General features: G+C 38.5%; 1 protein-coding gene across 1 annotated transcript; it reads right to left on the reverse strand.

The window, feature by feature from the left end:
* Positions 1–7,563: 7,563 nt before the first annotated feature.
* Positions 7,564–18,057, reverse strand: LOC140929129 (transcriptional regulator protein Pur-beta-like). The gene is made up of 9 exons (XM_073378997.1): positions 17,925–18,057; positions 17,616–17,716; positions 13,841–13,943; positions 13,313–13,358; positions 12,251–12,326; positions 10,404–10,524; positions 9,656–9,765; positions 9,408–9,477; positions 7,564–8,646 (listed from the first exon to the last, which is right to left on the reverse strand). The coding sequence occupies exons 1-9, from the start codon at positions 18,031–18,033 to the stop codon at positions 8,564–8,566; spliced, it is 819 nt and encodes a 272-aa protein (XP_073235098.1). The 5' UTR covers positions 18,034–18,057; the 3' UTR covers positions 7,564–8,563.
* Between the last annotated feature and the right edge of the window lie 1,113 nt (positions 18,058–19,170).

A 19,170-nucleotide genomic window follows, 5' to 3' on the forward strand; every position in this document is an offset into this window, starting at 1 on the left:
AAAAATTTTACGTTCAGCGGAAAGCCTTTGATCTTCTCGACAAGATGAGATACATTTTATGGGCGTTGTTGCTGCTAGAGGCCTGTGACGTCGCCAAACGTGGTCGACATCTTGGATTTTACCAAGAATTAGAAATCAGGGAAAAACGGAGAGGATTGGTAATCTTTTTTTGTGCTTGACATGTAAAAAAATACATAAACAAGTACTTTATTTTATTTTATCCGCAAACTTTACTTTTATTGTTGAAACAAGTCGAAAAAACATATACATCACTTACTACTCAAGACGTCATATCTCGTAACCATAGTAACCGATTATCCCTAAAATTGTCTCAAAATGCGCGAGAAGGGTAAATGAACAGCTACTGAAAACTTCAGGGGCTGATGTTGGATCATATAGGAAAAAACTCAGAAAAACCTCTGAGGGGGGTGGTATTCAACTCCCCCCTTGTACGTTCAAGGGTTAGACGCATTTGTGAATTGAAATTAACCGTAATGTTTTTAAAACAGTCTATGTAGGTCTTGCTGGAAGCTTCTGGATTGCTCTGTTTTGGCAACCACTTGTTCTCATATATGACGAAATGGTCTTTTGATAACTTTATATTAGTACTGTATGCAACTGGATTATTCTAAAGCAAACAATCATTTAACTTAGGTCAAGCAATTAGATCTCTCTACATAATATATGAATAAAGAATTCATTTGACTTTTATGTGAAACATAGCTGGATACTAAACTCCAGTTGCTGGAGTCTTTTGTTTGTGAGGCCAAAAAGGCTGACACAGGAAACGTACGAAATGTACGGCGACAATTAAAGGGTCATGAATTGTCTTTGCAGTAAAAAAGCAATTAAAACCGCAAAAACGAACGATTAATCAATGCTCAAAAGCTTTTTATTCGACAACAGAGGAACAACAAGGAGGTTGATGTTTTGTTTTTATCTCCGCCCCCCGCTGTTCTTTTTTTTCTTTTAACAATCCTTTTATATCTTCTTTCTTCTCAGCCCGTGTTTACGTATTAAAAATGAAATCTTTTGCGATGGTGACCCAGCCTCCGATGTAATTATGCTAAACTTTATTGTTTGTAGGTGCTTTAGGTAATGAACTGCAACAAAACATCAAAATCATTTAAGAATAGGTTTTCGTTCTTTTATTCAACTCAAAGGATATGCAAATGTAAGGCCCACTCGCTGTAAAAATAGCTGTTAACGAACATTTGAATCACACAAGCTGGATAAAAATTACGAACTACTTCGCTTAAAATCGTCTTGGATTTTCATCAACACCGTGTTACGCAGTTTTGGTTAATATCTCAAATGTTCCGTGCCGTAAAGGGCGACTTTTTCCACTGCACCGCAGAAGAAAAGTCTTTTGTTCCTGGATGTTTTCGACTCGGTTGTGAGAACGGACGTTAGTTTTACTAAAGCAGTTTATTTGAACTAACCTGTGTGTCGACTGGTGTCTATTAAATATGTAGAGTTTACATTCACTTGAGAGACCCAAGGTCACCCAAGAGTATTCTTAAGTTTAAACGGAACACAAGTGTTTTAGAAAATGGAACGATTTGCAGTATTTCGCGCCAAAGACCCTCAAGTAACTATGTGGCTACAGAAGAATGGTTTTCAAAACCGTAGATCCGAAGGCCTCGTGGAAGAACGTGCGGCAAAGACATCGCAGATTAGTCGAGAAGAAACAAAACTTGCTGCACAAACCAAAGAAGTCAGGTTTTATGCAGAGAGACAAATGCACAGCAAAACTACTACTTTGGTTTCAGTCAAGAAAACGGCCACTAAAGAGGAACGAAACGAGGTTAAACATCATGAACGTTTGAGCAGTTTAGAGATGCCAGCTATTTCCTTCAGCAAGACTAAGCGTGTTGTGTATCGAAATAAGGAAGAACCTTCACTAGCTGAGAATATTAACACAGACGGCAGGAAAAAAATAAGAAGCTATTCATGCCCGCCAGATAGCAGGCCTTCCTTATCTCGGAGATATTCCACTGTGTCTTTGTTTTCAGACAGGCCTTGTAACATACCAGTGTTAATTCGAAACAATGATGTTCGCCTTCGAAAATATAGCTGCCCCGAGTACTATTCAACAGGTACGAATTACTACATGGAACAAAGAGGGAGCAGTAAATTAAACAAAAACCTACAAGGAAAAAGGACGCCTTTAAATGCGGCAAACAACAGCCACCAACAATTAGCGAGCAAGCTTGGAAACCAAACAACGCGAGAGGAAAATGAGACGAAAATCAATAATACTACAGGAGTGACAATTAAGCCTAGTACGAATCTGGCCATGGTCTTGAAAACAGACTTGAGTGATTTTAGCAAAGATCCTGCAACTGACCATAATGGAAACGAACTTTTTAAGCCTGCACCAAATTCAACGTCAGATGATGACGGGTTTGGTTTGGTGTTCCATGAAGAATCTCTAGAGAGTTATAGCTCGGAGATTCCACCCAAACGGCCAACAAAGCAAAATTTACCATCGAGTATGTATAATTCAAGAGGTAATATGCTGGCATGGCTCGGGGAAGTGAACAGAAATATATACCCTCAAATTCGGAGCTAGTAAGCCGTTTATGAAAAGGACGTAACGTTTTGCAGTGAAAATTGGCGAAGAAATGACTTAGCATCATTGACTGATTTTACCGGTGCTTTACTGCAATTGCAAGATAGTCGTACGAGGAAAGATACCTGAAAAGCAGTTAATATTTCTTCACAAATGAGCGCAGTTGTCTCTGAACTATTAAATATTGCTCAACTACAGCAAACACTTTTACATTTTAAAATAATATTTATTTGGGCTGCAATTCCTGTCAAGAGGTTTTGTTACAGCACAATTAACAGTTAGACATTTACTGTTTTCTTAGAGATTACAGATGATGGCTATAAGGTCTCAGTCTCGTTTTATATAATGTTTGTTCGATCTTGAACCAGGCTGGTCTACAGCACGTAACTATGTGAAGCATCAATTGATCAACAGGTTTTTTTTCGATCTCATCTCATGCAGGTTACTCCGCATAACTCTCGAAATCAAGACGCAATCGAAATTGCTTTTGCAACGGCCTCGCCTGCGTAAAAAATTAAAATGAAGATATCAGGAACTTTTCAGATATTCCAAACCGTGGCTGACTTTTCATTTTTCATCCACATCTTCTAGCAGTGTCGTTCCGACGGTTTTTCGGCTAGGGCATCAAGGGAAGTGTTGAAACACTGTTTTGAAAGGCTTGCCGAGCGATCAAATATAGAATGGAGTAATTTACTTGTATAAGTAAGAGAAATTTACTACAGAAAAATATAGAGCTGAAACGGTTTCTCTTTTTCAGTTCGGAAAGTGTTCAGAAGAAACGCGCCCTTGATTACGGTGTGACAAGTTTCATACTTCTATAAACTGGAATCAAGCGCAAGCCTGACCGCTTAATTGTGTAAGGTGGAGGTCCCTACTGTTTTCATGGGAGCTAATATAAAGCAAAGAATCAGCTGCCATCTGAGCCGCGGACCACCGAGAGCATAGGCAGTCATGCAACCCTAAAAACGACTACTAGAATCCCACTCCATTTTAATTTATGTTCTCCCCAAACCTTTGTATTCTATCACATGCAACTCCCAAGGGATTTCCTAAGTAAAAGCGAAAGAGTGAGCCTAAAGGCGCTTGTATCGGCTGGTCACGTGTCCAGTGTAAATATTCCTAAGAATCTAGAGTATACCGCCTCTGTAGTGTTACGTTACAAAAAGCTATTTCAAAAAGATTTTAGACAAGCCGCTATGGACACATATTCACGTACAATGCATGCCAATGAAATTACGACAAGCTGGAAATTATTTTGTCCAGTGTCGTATACAATGCCAACATTTCTTGTTTTCCCGCCTCTCTCATTTTCTAAGGGAAACAGCCTGGGACAAGGTTGCATGCGAGATAGGGCCAACAAAGCCAACTCAGCAAACTGCTGTGATCACAGTTATTTTGTATTGTATTGTTATAACGTTCCGTTATAACCTTATTATTGATCATAACATTACTTTATTATTTATATAGCGCAAAATACATGGGTATATGATCTAATGACAGCTTCTGTCTTAAACCGGCCCGGCTCGAAGCTGCCGGTCCATCGACAATGTTCACGATCCCGGACAGTGAGGTGTGAAGCTGCGGCGCGCCCATCTCGAAAGTGGAGCGTCACATATCGGCTAGGTTTTGTTCCATATTTTGGTGCATTGTGGAGTAAATGAATAGGAGGGAGGACTGGAACCCACTGAGACGGAAGTAAATATTCAGGAGTTATCGCACCAAACCAGGGCGGATAAAGGTTGGGCGGTGAAACGAGCGCGTCCGAGCAAAAAGGTGTGATGCAGTGGACTGGGACTCTGCTTAGAAATGTCGCCTGTTTTCGACTTCGGTCACGGCTTGCGATTGTGGTTTGTACATTAAACACTGCCGCTGTCACTGAATTATGGCGGCTTGATTTGTTTTCTTGCACTTCTTCCTCGTTCCTTTGTGCTGGTACGCTGTCTCCGAGAGGCAAATGTTGCTATTTTTTGCGGGAGGTTTAGTTGGAGTAGACAAATTCAAACATCTCTTTCAAAGGGTTTCTTTTATTACTTCCATGACTCTACCACTGAATTATATTTTCGTTCTGCTGCTCGCCAATGTCGATGTTATTCCAAAACAAAAACAACTAAGTACTGTCTAAAACACGAAGGATAATCTCATCCATGTCATCCATGGCAAAACTAAAAGACAGCAGATCGTGTTTCATAACTAAATGACGTGTATTTTATAAATGCGTGCAGCTCGTGCAAGGTGAAATTATGCTAATTTCAATCACCATCATCTTTCTTTTTAATTTTGAAAAAAAACATCTCATACGTCTTTCTGTTTCTTCGAAATTTCAAAATTAGTTTCCCCTCAGTTTTTACTGTTTACATTGTTTTGTTTTAGAAAGAAAAACTGAGAAAAAACCTTACAACTAACCTCAATAAATTTTGTTTACATGCGTTTGCCGGATTTGCAACGCATTGCGCGAATCGCCATGGCGCGTTGCACCCGAGAAGCAAAGTTTGAAGAAGTACAACGCCACTATATCAATATATATCAATCTAATTTTCTGCTATGTCTTATAAAATTTATCCCCCTTTAACATATGTAAAAATTGAGGTTAAGAAGTGTTAAGCTTTTGCAAACGAAACTGCGAAAGACGATTAGGTGATATTTAGTGGAGGGAGGACGTATTCAACACTTTGAAATTAAACTCAAATTTTAGCATTATACGACCAACAAGTTTGACTTACAGACGTACAGACACAAACATATGAAACTGTTTATTGATACTGTTATGAAACGAATTTATCTATTTAACATTGTAGTCTGAAATCACAGAAAGAAAATAGGATTTCCGGTTTGCAAAAAGGAAAATTTCGCCGGCCTTCAAGCTCACCGGAAGCGCGGAAAGAGCGCTCGTGCCAGTCCTACTCCGCATCACACATTAAATGAAGAGCGGAGCGCTCGTTTCACCGCCCAACCTTTATCCGCCCTGCACCAAACCCTCTCGGCTAACCGCGCCGGCATGATGTTGGATTTCCTGTGAGCGACTTGTGTGGCCGGCCGCGGGTGGGGCCGATACTCTTCATACTTTATCGGATATTGTTAGGAACGTTAAGCTATCCGGCGGATATAGTGTGAACATAGTCGTTTTTTTTGAGCGAGATTAACCGTGTTCACGATCTTTGGCACGATATCCAATCGGCTGCAATTCCTCACCTCCAAGGTTCTCAACCAGCTAAATTTTGCTCGCTTTGTTTGGCTGACATGTTAGCGCGAAAAGCGAGTTCTAAGTAGCCTAAAAATGTAATGGAACTAATACGCTGCATCCTCCGACAAGGGACTGTTTTTTTTTTTGGAAGGGGGTTGGGGGGAGGAGGAGAGAGGGGCTGAAAAATCGGAGGCTTACTCAGTTAGAGTACTATTACGTAACGCCCCCGCCAACAGAGGCAAGCTTAGTTCAGACCCCCTCCAGATCACTTATAAATTATGACCACCCCCACCTTCTTCTAACATTAAACTAAATTCGTTCCAACTGTGACGCTTTTGATGGCATTGCCTGGAACAATGCCTCAAAACTATGTGCGACATAACTGTCCATTTTAGAACAGTCCGATTACGCAGCGGCGTCTTCTGAGTCGTCCTGTCACTGGATTGCAGCTCCAAGCGAATCTACGTCACTAACTTCCATTTGATGATATAGTGTCGGTTATCAGCCATTCCCAGGGGTAAATCCAGTTAGCTTTTTTTAGCTATCCCTTTAACTTTCGTCTTATAAAGGGACACCTCCTTCTTGGACTCACACTTGTTGTGTTCCTGAATTTAAAATGAGCTAAAATGTCATGTAACCAGAATTGTTCATGGTTATGGTGACTGTTAGTTCTTTGCTATATTTTGATGACTGGCACATCATGTTTTATTCATATTAAATCAGCTCAGAGAGAAATCAATTATTGTCAGTGACACAAAAATGGTATTTGAATTTTCAAGTCAGCTGGTCTACAAAAAAATTAAATACCACCCCCCTCTTTTATTAGAAACTTACATGTTACCCACTTCCTGAGGCTATGAGTTTACACGGTGCCCTTCCCGTCTGGTTTTGAACAGTCCCTAAGGTACACTAGGGACCTAAGATCCGAGGACGGCGAGGGCAGAGAAAACGTCGCTGAAAAAGTGAATTCGCGTTCTTTCAATCTTCATCGCGATTACTCCAAGTCACCAACTTTGTCAAATATAGGTGAACCCTCCTTAAGTTGACTTCGTCGTAGTCATGTAGTGACTCACGGCGCAAAGAAATGTACAAAAATTGTCCGACGGGACCGTACTGCAGTGGCGGATCCAGACCTTGAGATAACAGGGGGGGGGGGGGGGGGGTTAAAGAAATTTTTAGGCCCTCCGTTCCTCAATTTGGCCTATAAATAAGGGGGACCCCGGGCCCCTCCCCCCCTCCCCTGAATCCGCCACTGCGTAGCCTCCAACCTCATCGCCAGGGTCTTTCATAATGTGTTCATCGGCGCCAGGGTCACACCCTCACGGACACTTGCCATTACTTTTGTATAAATCAATCTGATGGCAAATCACTGATGTGGAGGGCTATCTTACCAATCGTAAGTCAATCCATACTCATCCATACTCTGATATTGAGAACGAAGGAAACGGATAGCAGGGTTCGTACAGATTTTTGGATCCAAAACTCAAGACTTTTTCCAGACTCACTTACTATAAAGCACTAGTCGTGGCTTTGAAAAAAAATGAAACTCCAGACTTTTTACCACTTTTTCCAGACTTTATCTCTATTTTCCAGACGTTTTCTAGGTCTGGAAAATTGCTGGGCAAATTACCAGGAATTTTTCAAGAGTTTAAGACTCTGTACGAACCCTGGGATAGGGTGGAACCTTCATAATTTTCGCCCGTTGACTCTCTTTCAGAGCCTAAAATTTCCTTCTATTCTTTAGTTTGTTCCCTGGGATGTACACTGCGACTATTATTGCACACTTCAGTTAAACACGCTTGGCCGATGAAATAATCTCCGGACTCTGTCCAAACTTTATTGTTTATACTTAGACATTTGATGACTGAAAACCTTGGCTGACAAGTGTATAATACGAGCCCGCCTTTTTTCACCTCAAGACAGCATTTATCACAAACATAATGACCACTTTTTTCAAGGATTAAATTTTTTGTACAAGCATGATGAAATTTCATTTTAAATTTCGTTTGTTTTTTTGGGTGACCATGGCATTCAAAAAGCCAAAGAGATTACAACAAAAACTGTAATCTGCAGAGTTAAAATCTTCTTGCACCGAAATAAGAATAATAATTCGCTTTTCTACGCAACTACAAAGTCAGTTAGCTTCTGACATTACTTAAGTGTTTGCATTCTTTATGGGGGTATGTGTTGGGGGTAGGGACAGGACACAGGACCGGCTGGGAGAGAGCAATGTAGGGAGAGCAATTTAGGGATAACTGGGGCTGGGTCATGCTAAATTTCATAATTATTTGTTCGATTTTTCACTCTAACTACGAACTGGAACTTGGAAAGTAAAAATGAAATTACAGCCTTACAAGGCATGACAATTCTGGAGTATTGTAGCCTATTTTCAAATATGTTTAACTGAATTCGATTCCATTTTCAGACCATGCTTGATACATTGTGTACGAATGTAGTTAAACTAAAATACAATTCATAAACTCCTTTTGGCATTTTTAAAACATTTTCAGCTGTCATTTCAAACACTCCACAACTATTCAAGGCCAGAGAGGTTGAGACTTTTCCAAATAATTTAAGTGCTGGGGGCAGCAATCATTTCCATGGCAAAATGTAACATCCCAGGCTTTGAGCAAGTAATATTATAAAACAAATCAAGCACTTGGTTATTGTGCTGTAAACACACCTATAACAGCCTGACCAAGCCCCTAGAATATTACTTGACAAGAGATGAATGAAAAAGAGAAAAAGAAAGAGACAGGAAGGAAAGAAGGAAGGGAGGGAGGACAGAAGCTTAGTAGAGGAAGTTCTTAGTCTGCTCTTTCTTCTTCATCTTCTTCCTCCTCATCCTCTTCTCTATCATCATCGCCCTCCATCTTCTTCACAAAGTCATCTGGTGACACAATGACAAAAGCAATCCATCATTCCAGCAAGGTTGGATGGAAGCTATTTGCATGCTATTGCATGGATCATGACAGCCTTAAATTAATTATTAAGCAACCAGTGTATAAAATGTAAAACGGTGTCAGTTAAAATACAATCATTTGTGGTTCAATTTTATCCTTGGTTTAAATTTTATTTTTCTTTGTCATTATCATATATCACCATACCCAAAAAAAAAGGAAAATAAAATTTAAACCGGGATAAGATTAACCCACAACATTATACATATTATACAGCCGTAAGTTAAGGCATGAACCCATAACACAGTTTGAAGATGCAATACGGAGACACTGGGTTCTCCAAAGACTCCCGACTAGGCCGCTACATGTAAATGGATTTCTTCTTGGTAGTCCTGAGTGCAAATCCTTGACCAAGCTTTTAAATAGCCCACTGGTTTGTCTCCAGCCAGTTGGGATTCATAACCCCATTATATTATGTTTATTTGAATTATTTGGTTTTTTTGTTCACTCAGCCCCACAAGCCTTTGTGCTGTAAATATTACTGAAAAGGTTTATTTACATGGCTGCATTATAGCAGGTCAATGACAAACTTTAGACCTTGAAACCAGGTTACTTAACATAACAGCAGCTTGAATCCACATAAAAGTGCAGCTGAAGAGCTTTGACTTGAAGTAGGATTTTATCTTCAGAAACTCTATTTCATTCTTTGAAATAATTTTATTGCAAAAACTCAAAGAAGCATTTGACTCACCTATTATATCCCTGATACTTGTCCATCCTCGCTTGGGTATTGTGATTGAATTCCGATAATTGGCAGTAACCTGGAAAACAAAATAATAATGCAAAGTAATATGTCAAGGACACACATCCATTGCTATGTCTGTTCTGACAGCATTAGAGTAAAGCTGTTTTGCAAAAACAAAATTCAATACAAAATGTCATTGATCTATTAATTGTTTTGACCAGTACACAGACTACCGGTAAAAACTAAAACCTTACCTCAGAAATCCTTAAATAGACCCCTCTTGCATTACTACCAACATCAAAGTAAAACCGTTTTTGCTCCACACGCTGCTCCCGTGAGGCAGGCAAGTCACTTGTAACTTCCTCTGTAATTATAGACAAAGCAGTAAAATTAATCTAGAAATCAAGGCTGCATGACAGACCTGCAGTCACTGACAGGCTGACAATCCTCACATCCAATTTTTTTATGCTTTATTATTGCTTTCTCTTTAACTTTTTGCACTGCACTTGAATGATAACTTTTCAATTTACATGTGGTGACACTTCATGCAAGAGGAGAAAAATACATTATCTACTCAAAATAAATGAAAAATGAGGAGGTCTGCAAAGAAATTCCCCAAGTTACTCCTTGATGTTTGCTTTTCAGAAACCAGTATAATTATCCTGAGCCCTATTTCTGGAGTATTGACTTTTGCTTGTGGCAGGCAACTACATTGTACAAGAAAATAGGATCTCTTATAAGTGATTAGCCACCAAAAACATAATGGAATGTTCAAAGTGTATTAAGGTAAATAAGGTAAACAACTGAACCAAAGTCCAAGCCCTATAATAAGCATGCAGACACCCATGGATCCAGGGAAAGTGTACCATGCTTATGAGAGGTATTCAACCAGAGGAAGACAATTACAAATGCAATGTTTATGCAAATGAGCCATATATGTGAGGGGTCTACCTATACAAAGTTCCATTAACAAAGGTTAAACTGTTTTCCAAGAAGACTTACCCTCATCAGAACCATATTGCTCCAGTACTTCAGAAAGGGCATTTCTTATGTCCACGATGCCTTGTGCTGGGACAGCAATGTTTGTGCGACCTCCTCTGCCATATGTCCCGGTTTGGTTAATCTAAAAAACAAAATAGGTATACAGTTGGCCTTATTAGTTTGTTGTACTGGTCCCAGTTCCTAGAGGATACCATTTGCATTATGTTTTTTTGACAGCTGTTATTGATCCCCAAACATGTTGAAATATGCATGGTTAAACTTTATTAACACTGCAGCAAGAGCTTCAATATTGCCTTTAACAGCATTCGATGGTTTTTGTTTTGGGTATTTTAATCCCAAACTCAGTCCCTAAGAGGGATGCTTTATATTAAGGGAATATTACTTGCTTTTAAGGGAGAACTACATCAACATAACTCTTTCATTGTTTTTGCTCATCATTAATCATCATTTATCGTGTATTACCTAGCTACACAATTTATATTTTATACATCTTTAACCCATTCGCTCCTGGAGATTTTGCCGAAAAACGCATTTTGAAGCCAGTCGAGTGGTTTTCTGGTCACTGTCGTGCTATAAAGAGCTAAAACTTACCACAAAACGCTTTACAAGTCATACACTTCGCGGCCTTCTGATCCAGATGCAAAATATCAGCTTGCAAAGTTCGGGCATGCGCAGAAAGCAAAATTTCGAGATAGTTTTTGGGTTTAAAAGTGACACAGCAGTCTTGACTTTTACTTTTCGCTTTCTCTCCTCCCCTCTTTTTCCCCTTTTGTTGCCTCATTTTTTTTTTTTCTCTTGCTGGCATTTAGTAGGCTTCATTTTGGTGGGAATACTTTTTAGGAAAGCTTTTAGGATCTTAGGATTAGGTGAAAGGAAAGGTAGGTGGGCAATGGAACAAGATTTTCATGGAGATTTTCAGGTCAATGTTACATGGTTTTTTGCCTCTTTCTCCGGTTTCCTTGACTGAATTGTGCTCATTCTGGTATGGTTTGAAAGATCTCTTCACTCTGCACAAGTTAGCGGACAAAGTTGTCCTTGACCGTTAAAACTGATGACGTCACAAAGGGTAGAAAGGACGTGGATCCGCACGGGCGGTTATGGGCGGTTCAGGGGCGAATGGGTTAATAATAATATACTATCTCTTGTTAAGTATTAGTACTTGCCTTGCTAATATTTGTGCCACCCACACCACTACTTCATTTTGTCTATGTACACTGTACACAATTATGTTGTAAAATACATTCTCATTTCTTAATAATATGCTATAGATTGGAAAAAGCTCAGAACACAGCAAAATGATACAGTACTAGATTAAGGCCTCACTTGACCTGTTTGGCCTCACTTGACCTGTTTACTGAATATCCGTGATAATACTGGGCATAAAAGACAACTTCAAAAAACAATAATACATGTAATGTCTTTCAGTTTGTTGCTGAAAATGTTTCCACGGCCCTTTTTTAAGTGTACAGTGTAAGCTGTAAATGTCAACATTATTAATAAGTACTGTACATTACTTTATCATAGGAAATTAACGATGCCAGTTGACAATGGAAAGAAACTTTATGTTACGCAAAATTAACGTAAAATTTCCAAACGTTAGGTTAACATACATCAAATTAACACAAAATTTTTCAAAACAATGTTTTGTTATTGAAATAAAGGTGCTGTAAAACAACAATGATGTAAAATAGTGTGAATTACCGTAGGTGATGCATTAAATTAATGCGATTTCTTTAAAATCACGTTAATAAAGTGCATCTTTACAATTTCCAATAACAGGATAAATTTTATTGTGTTGTCAATAAAAGCCAGTATAATTGCCAGTAGCACAGGTAACTAACACTAACCTTGAGGAACTTTCCTCTATTGTTTTCTTTGAGGTCCAGATAGTACATTCGGTTGTTTGGTCCTCTGATACTTTCACTGAAAGAAATTTCATTGAAATAGTGGTTCTAAAACTACTAACCTTACCAGCAGCAATAAATTAAATTAATTTATGGTATGCTGCAATTGCATGCAGGTGCAACACACTATAGCAGAATTCAAGACAACTTACCACCATCATACATGTACCACACTTCATTGCCGTCTGATCCAGATGCAAAATATTAGCTTGCAAAGTTTGGGCAAGCACAGAAAGCAAAATTTTGCATTTAAAAGTGACACAATAGTCTTGAGTTTTACTTTTCGCTTTCTCTCCTTCCCTCTTTTTTTGCTTTTCATGCCTCATTTTTTTAGTAGGCTTCAGTTTGGTGGGAAAAGTTTTTAAGAAAGCTTTTAGGATCTTAGGATTAGATAAAAGGAAAGGTACATATAGGTGGGTAGTGGAACAAGATTTTCATGGAAATTTTCAGGTCAATGTTATATGTCTTTTTTCCCTTTTTCTCTGTGTCCTTGACTGAATTGTGCTCATTCTGGTATGGTTTGAAAGATCTCTTCACCCTGCACAAGTTAGCAGATATAGAGGATATTACATGGCCACGTGGAGATATGAAATTTTGTATCTCCAAGCGGCCATGTAATGTTCTATTTATTATATGAACACCAATGAACTACTAAACCATTTCCCTTTAATAGTTTTTTGGTATGAAAGGCGCAATTTATTATGTAGCCATAGCAACAGTGATATTTTCACATGTGAAGATATCAAGTTTTTGCGCAAAAGCTCACCTGGTATTTCATTGGTGTTTATATAATAAAAAGTTTTTCTTGACCATTAAAACTGATAACGTCACAAGCAGTAGAAGGGAAATGGATCCACACAGGCCATAAGGTTGGCTCAGGGACGAACAGGTTAATAATATTTTTATGGAGCCACAGGCGAATAATAAAAATTGTCTTAGTACAATTATTCTACAACTCACTCATCTTGTTAAATGCATGCAACTAAAAGCAGTGATAATACTTACTTCATCAAATCGCCAGATTCCTCAGATTCTTCATCACGTTTTGGGGCTAAGAAAAGAAATGCAGCCAGAGGTATAAGGTACATCAGACCAATAACGATATGATCTCAGAAAGCAGAAAAATAATTATTATAACTTCAGCCATACTGGATACAATGTAGTTCACTTTGATTCTGATTATAACTAACCTACTGGCTGGTTACTTTAAGTTTATCAGGTTTTTAAAATTTGCACAGTGTATTTTTTTAAACCTGGGTTGATCCTCAATTTTTTTTCCCTTATTACTCATGAACTAGGGCTAGTAGACAAAGGAAATTGAAAATCAACCTAAGTTTAAAAATTTTAACCTGGATTTAATTTTGACCTGTAACATATATGCCTGACTTTTTGTTACTATCCACCGTGTACTGTATAACCAAAGACTGTAGCTGTACCAGATGCTAGACTGTGAGTATGTTAGCCATTCAAATTCACAATAAAGTTTAGGCTAGAAGAATTTACTAAATAATATGTACAATACATTTGTTATACCTTGGGCAAGGAAATTCGCAAAAGCAGTTAGCTTGGTGCAGAAATCCCTAGCCACCCCCATGGTGAAGATTACCTTGCTCTTGCCAGAACGGTTTACAGAAACCTGAAAGACAACTTTCTTATTATAACATTTTCACCAACAACAAAACATTAATTCACTGGCTTGGACACAGTGTGAAAGCTAGAGCTGGAGACATTATTGAAACTGGAGGAAGTAATATTATAATCATAAGAGAAAGCTGAAATTCAACTTGTACCTAATGGAAAACATTGTAAAGAAAATAGAAATGCAAATTAAAATAACCTACAGGGGCTACAAACAATCTTTAATGTCTAAAAGAATTATTCCTCGAGCAGAGTGAGTTAATAATTTTGTCAAAATTCACATTTGCGCGTGGAACGTGCATGGATCACAAAGCGAGACAGAAACATTAGTTGGCTTTATATGTATATATTGGGTTGGTAGTTGCAGTGATGTCATCCATTTGCGATGTTGAGGTGCCCTGGTTTCTTGTTTTCAATGTTTTTGCAGACAAGTTTGTTTATGTTTCTCCAAAGTGCATTTCAGTTTGACTTTTTACTATCGAAACCTTGTCTTTTTTCCGTGAAATCTAATTTGGAATTCATTTAACACTGCGGAAAACCCAAATTTAGTTGGCGTTTTCCATGACAATGGATCAAAGTTTCAGCTCTGTAATACGGCACAAAGTATAATAAGTTTCACGTGAACTGCACTGCCTTGTTTGTATTTTTTTTCTGCATCCGGCAGCCGAAATAATGCTAAATATGCTTTTTAATACACTTTTAAAAATAAAACATAAATTATTGTACCTTGTCTTTTATTATTAGTAACCTTGATTTTAGCATGATCAGTGCAAGACCTAAGGGTTGCACCCCTTACTTCATCCTAAGAGCAGAGCCTCATTTAGTCTTCTTGAGTGAGAAGGAGAAAAGGAGGCTCTGCATGACTTGCCGAAGCCCAAACCTCTGGACTAGTCAATCTCCTTGACTTTCGCTAAACTGGTACAGGTATTCTGAGTTTGAACATCAGCTTATTAAATAAGCCCACTGTACCAAGCCCATAGCTATTTGGCCTGGGTTTGAAACTGTATCTCAGCAAACAAGCAGCACATGTTAAAAATGATCAGTCTTTCTCAAGTATGCCAAAATTACGCAGGCGAAAGAAAGGCTGTGCTAGCAGCCTCACTTTTTCCCCAACACCCTTGCAACTCCTTCCCAACCTGAAAAATTTCACCATTTTCAAGTAAATGCAGCAACAAATATAACTAATATTTCTTAATAATTATTATTGAGAAATTATTATTTATCTTTGAGTGCTGTTTACATTTCTACCATGCTCTCACACATCAAGTCTGTTTAAGGAGGATTTATATGGAGTCATCAGAGTAATGACATGGCTTAATATCTCCTCACCAATTTTTACACCAATACGCTGATTTTTGGCAAGTGAATAATTCTCATCTCATTAGTGCTTTCTGAATATGCCAACCAATCCCACGTCATATTTCACAGATTTAGTTTCTGTGATGTCATCATTTCTCTTCTCTATTATGGTTTTCTTGTATTCTTCAAGCCTTTGAGATGAGTCATTATAGAAGAATGGCCTCTTTCTTCAAGCTTTCACACTGTTATTCTCCCCTTTTTCCCACTATTGCACCAAGTCTCCTATAACATGCCACTCTGCAGTACAGTGCTTTACCATCTGAAGTAATCTCGGTTTGATAATACTTCAAAAAATGCAGTGTTCAGAAACCTTCACTGCCCTTCCTGCTTTTCTACATTTAGTTTTAAAATCCTCCTAGCTTGCTACAGATCCAAGCATATTTACCATACCTGCTACAAAGGAGTTTATTTTTCTATTCAAAACTTCTACAAGAACCCTGAAATTACCAGCAATAAATTTACTTAAACAAAAAAAAAACAGAAAAGTGGAGCTCTATTTTGAATTGCATACAAACTGTGCATGTGGCAGTAACATGACATTCACAAAAAGTGAAAAGGTTGTTGATATTGTCATCTCCATCTCTTATGGCCACATCCTTGAGTTTTGATATAAGACAGTGTAAGTTAAGCTGTCGGCACATTACAACACTGTACAAAGGAGACAGTCATGACCATGAACAAATATAGAAAACTTCAATCAATGAGCACAAAATAAAACCCAAAAAGTAAATTTGACGGCTCCATGACAAAATGCTAGATCAAATCAAGAGCCAGATAAACTGGCAGGAATAATAACTTCTGGTATCTGAATACTTGTGAATAATTTAAAATTGAATCCTTAATGACAATATTCCTTTGTTCTTTTCATTTCAAGTCAAGACACAGAAATGCACCAAAACATTTAAGTTCCAATATCTAATGAATGGAACTAGAAATGGTTGAACAATTCCAAAGTTTGTAAAATGTACTTTACCTGAGCATAATTATACAACGTTACCTTTTTGATGAGGAAAATTTTATTCAGCTGATTAGCACAACTAGAAAAAGAGCAATAACTAGAGACATAAATCAAAATTCAATTTCACTGCTTTTTCAGGTGCACACAATGTAAAAACTAAAGACCATTTCTATCATTTCAATTTTTTCAAAGTTTGGTTGAAAGGGGGCTAAGATTGACTTTGCAGAAATAGAAATAGTACGAAAAGATTTTCATGTTCGCCTGTCAAAGATATTTCTGACGGAATATTTCACTCCGTAGCGTATCGATTACCCAAAACAAAATGAAACACCAATGCAAACTAGGAGGCATTAAACATCACTGATCCTTGAAAATTACATAAGGACGCGACGATATATACTTTGACAAGGTAATGCAAAATACGAAAACTACAACCTTGATTTTCACCAAAACAGGAGAAATCTAGGAATTCAAGTACATCATAATTTCACGGAAATTTACATAATTAGTTCCTAAAACCTTTGTGCAGACCGGCAAGAATATTCATGAAAAAAAGTGTCGAAGCGCAAGCGAACAGTCTCTCTACTGGTGATTCATTTCTTCGAAACAAACTTGATATTAGAAGGTACTTGCTCCTTATGTTCTAAAAACGGGCAAACAAAAACGTGGAAATGTTACTACCTACAATAGCAGAACAAGCTAGCGGCCTGCAAGTACAGCTAAATAATTGATAATCGGTGATTTTATCGTCTATCAAAACACAGAATTTCTTTTCGGGTATAAAATATTCCCTGCACTTAACAACCGAATAAATAAACTGTTATTCTGAAAAAATATGGCTTAAAGTAAGAAATGGTGAATTTTGCTACCGCATAATAAATGCAGTGTATTTTGTGTACATACTTTATTTATAACACGACAGGAAGTCCGGCCATTTAAATTCAAACCAACCAATTTTTTTTCCCAGCGAAAAGAACTGAAACTTAAATTGCAAAGGGTTTGATAAATTACCGAATTTTACTAGGATATTCTCGACCTTAGGAGAACAATTCAATCTAAAGGTGGTTAAGGGGCCTGAACGGCTGTAAAGACGCCCTGCTAAGTTTTCGTTCTCTCTCCTGTAGCTAGTTTCCCTCCACCATTTTCACACCTTGGTCGAACCAATTCAGCTGAAATAAATAATTGCAAAGACAGCCGAAGACAGCCCACTTAGAAGACCGCGCTAGCTTGTTTACACTATTTCCAAGAAGAGGGTATTATCTACTTAAAAACCACGACGTGGTTTAGCCGAAGTAAAGGTGCAAATTTCTTCTCTCGAAGCCGGCAATTGCATTTCATTGTTTCCCGACTTACCTCTGCAATTTTGATGAACTTGCCACGACGATTTTGCTTCACGTCCACGTAGAAGCGCTTAGATTGAATTTTTAGCGATTTGCTGAAAAGCTCGGTGTCGCCTGTCAAGAGATAAAAACCCAACGTTGCAAAACTACGAGGGAAAACGACGCGACAGCCGAAGGCTTAGCTACCGGAGGTAGAAGCGGCTTCGAAAGCTGTCAGGATGTATATCATCAAAGCGAAATTTTATCTTTTCATACTCCAGCCCTCCAAGTCTAACTTTCGCAAAATCAAGTACCGAAATAAAGTAGTTCGTGAGTATTTTACCTCCTCGACGGTCTTGTCCTTCGTCCGCATAATCCCCTCCATTCGCTCCCTCGCTCGCAGCCATTCTTCCTTCTCCCACATCAGCCTTTCCTTGCTCGTTACCAGCCATCTTGACTGCGCACGCACCCAGACCCCCAGCACTATTTGTTCTCCTTATATGGAGCAGTAACCCCCGGTAAGATCGGCCAGTTTAGCCCCAAATGTTGCAATACCTACTGCTGCTCCCAAGCTTGGCAAATATGAATCCCGAGAAGAAAAAAACGGTATGAACAGGCCTGCTTAGACTGCTTGCAGTCCAACTTTTCTCTTAAAATCCGTCTAGTTCTTATCTCAGCCAGTGCGACTGCAAACCACGACGTTATGTTTATGCATCAGTCAATTCCAGCTGCGCTCAGCTCCCCCCGGCCTGACCCCCGGGCGTTAGCATTTTTTTTGCCTTGGATGGCAAACTCCTGGGGATGGGGGCGATTGAGCTGTCAAATCCCCCGGGATGGGGACGAAAAAAGAGGGCAAATGCCAGGAAAAACGAGAGAGGGAGAGAGGAGGGAACGCTCTCACCCCTATGCCACCCCCTCGTTTTTTTTTGTGCTCCCATGTAGCCTGGAACAGGCTACATTTTTCATTGATAGCACAGTCGAGTAGTGCTATTTTAAGCATTTTAATGTGCGATTTTTTGTTTCAATTGACGTCTTCCTTTGTAATAGTGCTATTCTAATTAAAACAAAAGAAGTAAGGCTGATTTTACAGTCGGGAATATATATATTTTTACCAATATTTCGGAAGGCACGGCCTTCCTTCTTCAGGGTCTTACATATAATGAAGAGGTCTAATTAAGACTTCACGCCGTGACGACACCAGTTTATTGTTATAAAATTATTGACATTAAAATTAATAGTGCGCTGTATAAAGTTAACTGTTATGAATAGTTTTATAAATATGAAAGGATGTTCTTGAAATAATATCAACAGAAATTGATTTAATTACCAAAAAAACGTTTATTCACGCTGATAACTCCCGATTTCGCTATGTAATTCTGGCTTGATAAGCAATGAAGAAATGCATGCATATCTACAATGCAACCACTGCTCAAAACAATACATAGGTGAAACCAAACGACGACTCAAAGACCGCTTCAACGAAGACCGCAGACCAGTTGACAACCCATCTAATATCTCTAAACCCACCACAGTCTCAAAACACTTTCGTACTAAATGATCACTCTGCTAACGACATCACACTCATCCCA

The sequence above is a fragment of the Porites lutea genome, chromosome 2, assembly GCF_958299795.1.
Source record: "Porites lutea chromosome 2, jaPorLute2.1, whole genome shotgun sequence".
In the NCBI taxonomy this organism is placed as follows: Eukaryota; Metazoa; Cnidaria; class Anthozoa; order Scleractinia; family Poritidae; genus Porites; species Porites lutea.

What these genes read in the sequence shown, in the direction of transcription:
- LOC140929129 (XM_073378997.1), bottom strand. Translation starts at nt 18,033, where the DNA reads ATGGCTGGTAACGAGCAAGGAAAGGCTGATGTGGGAGAAGGAAGAATG. An exon ending in GAATCTGGCGATTTGATGAA is followed by an intron (nt 12,327 to 13,312) that starts GTAAGTATTATC and finishes AATTTCTTTCAG; the next exon opens with TGAAAGTATCAGAGGACCAA. An exon ending in AAGTATCAGGGATATAATAG is followed by an intron (nt 8,647 to 9,407) that starts GTGAGTCAAATG and finishes TTGTGTCACCAG; the next exon opens with ATGACTTTGTGAAGAAGATG.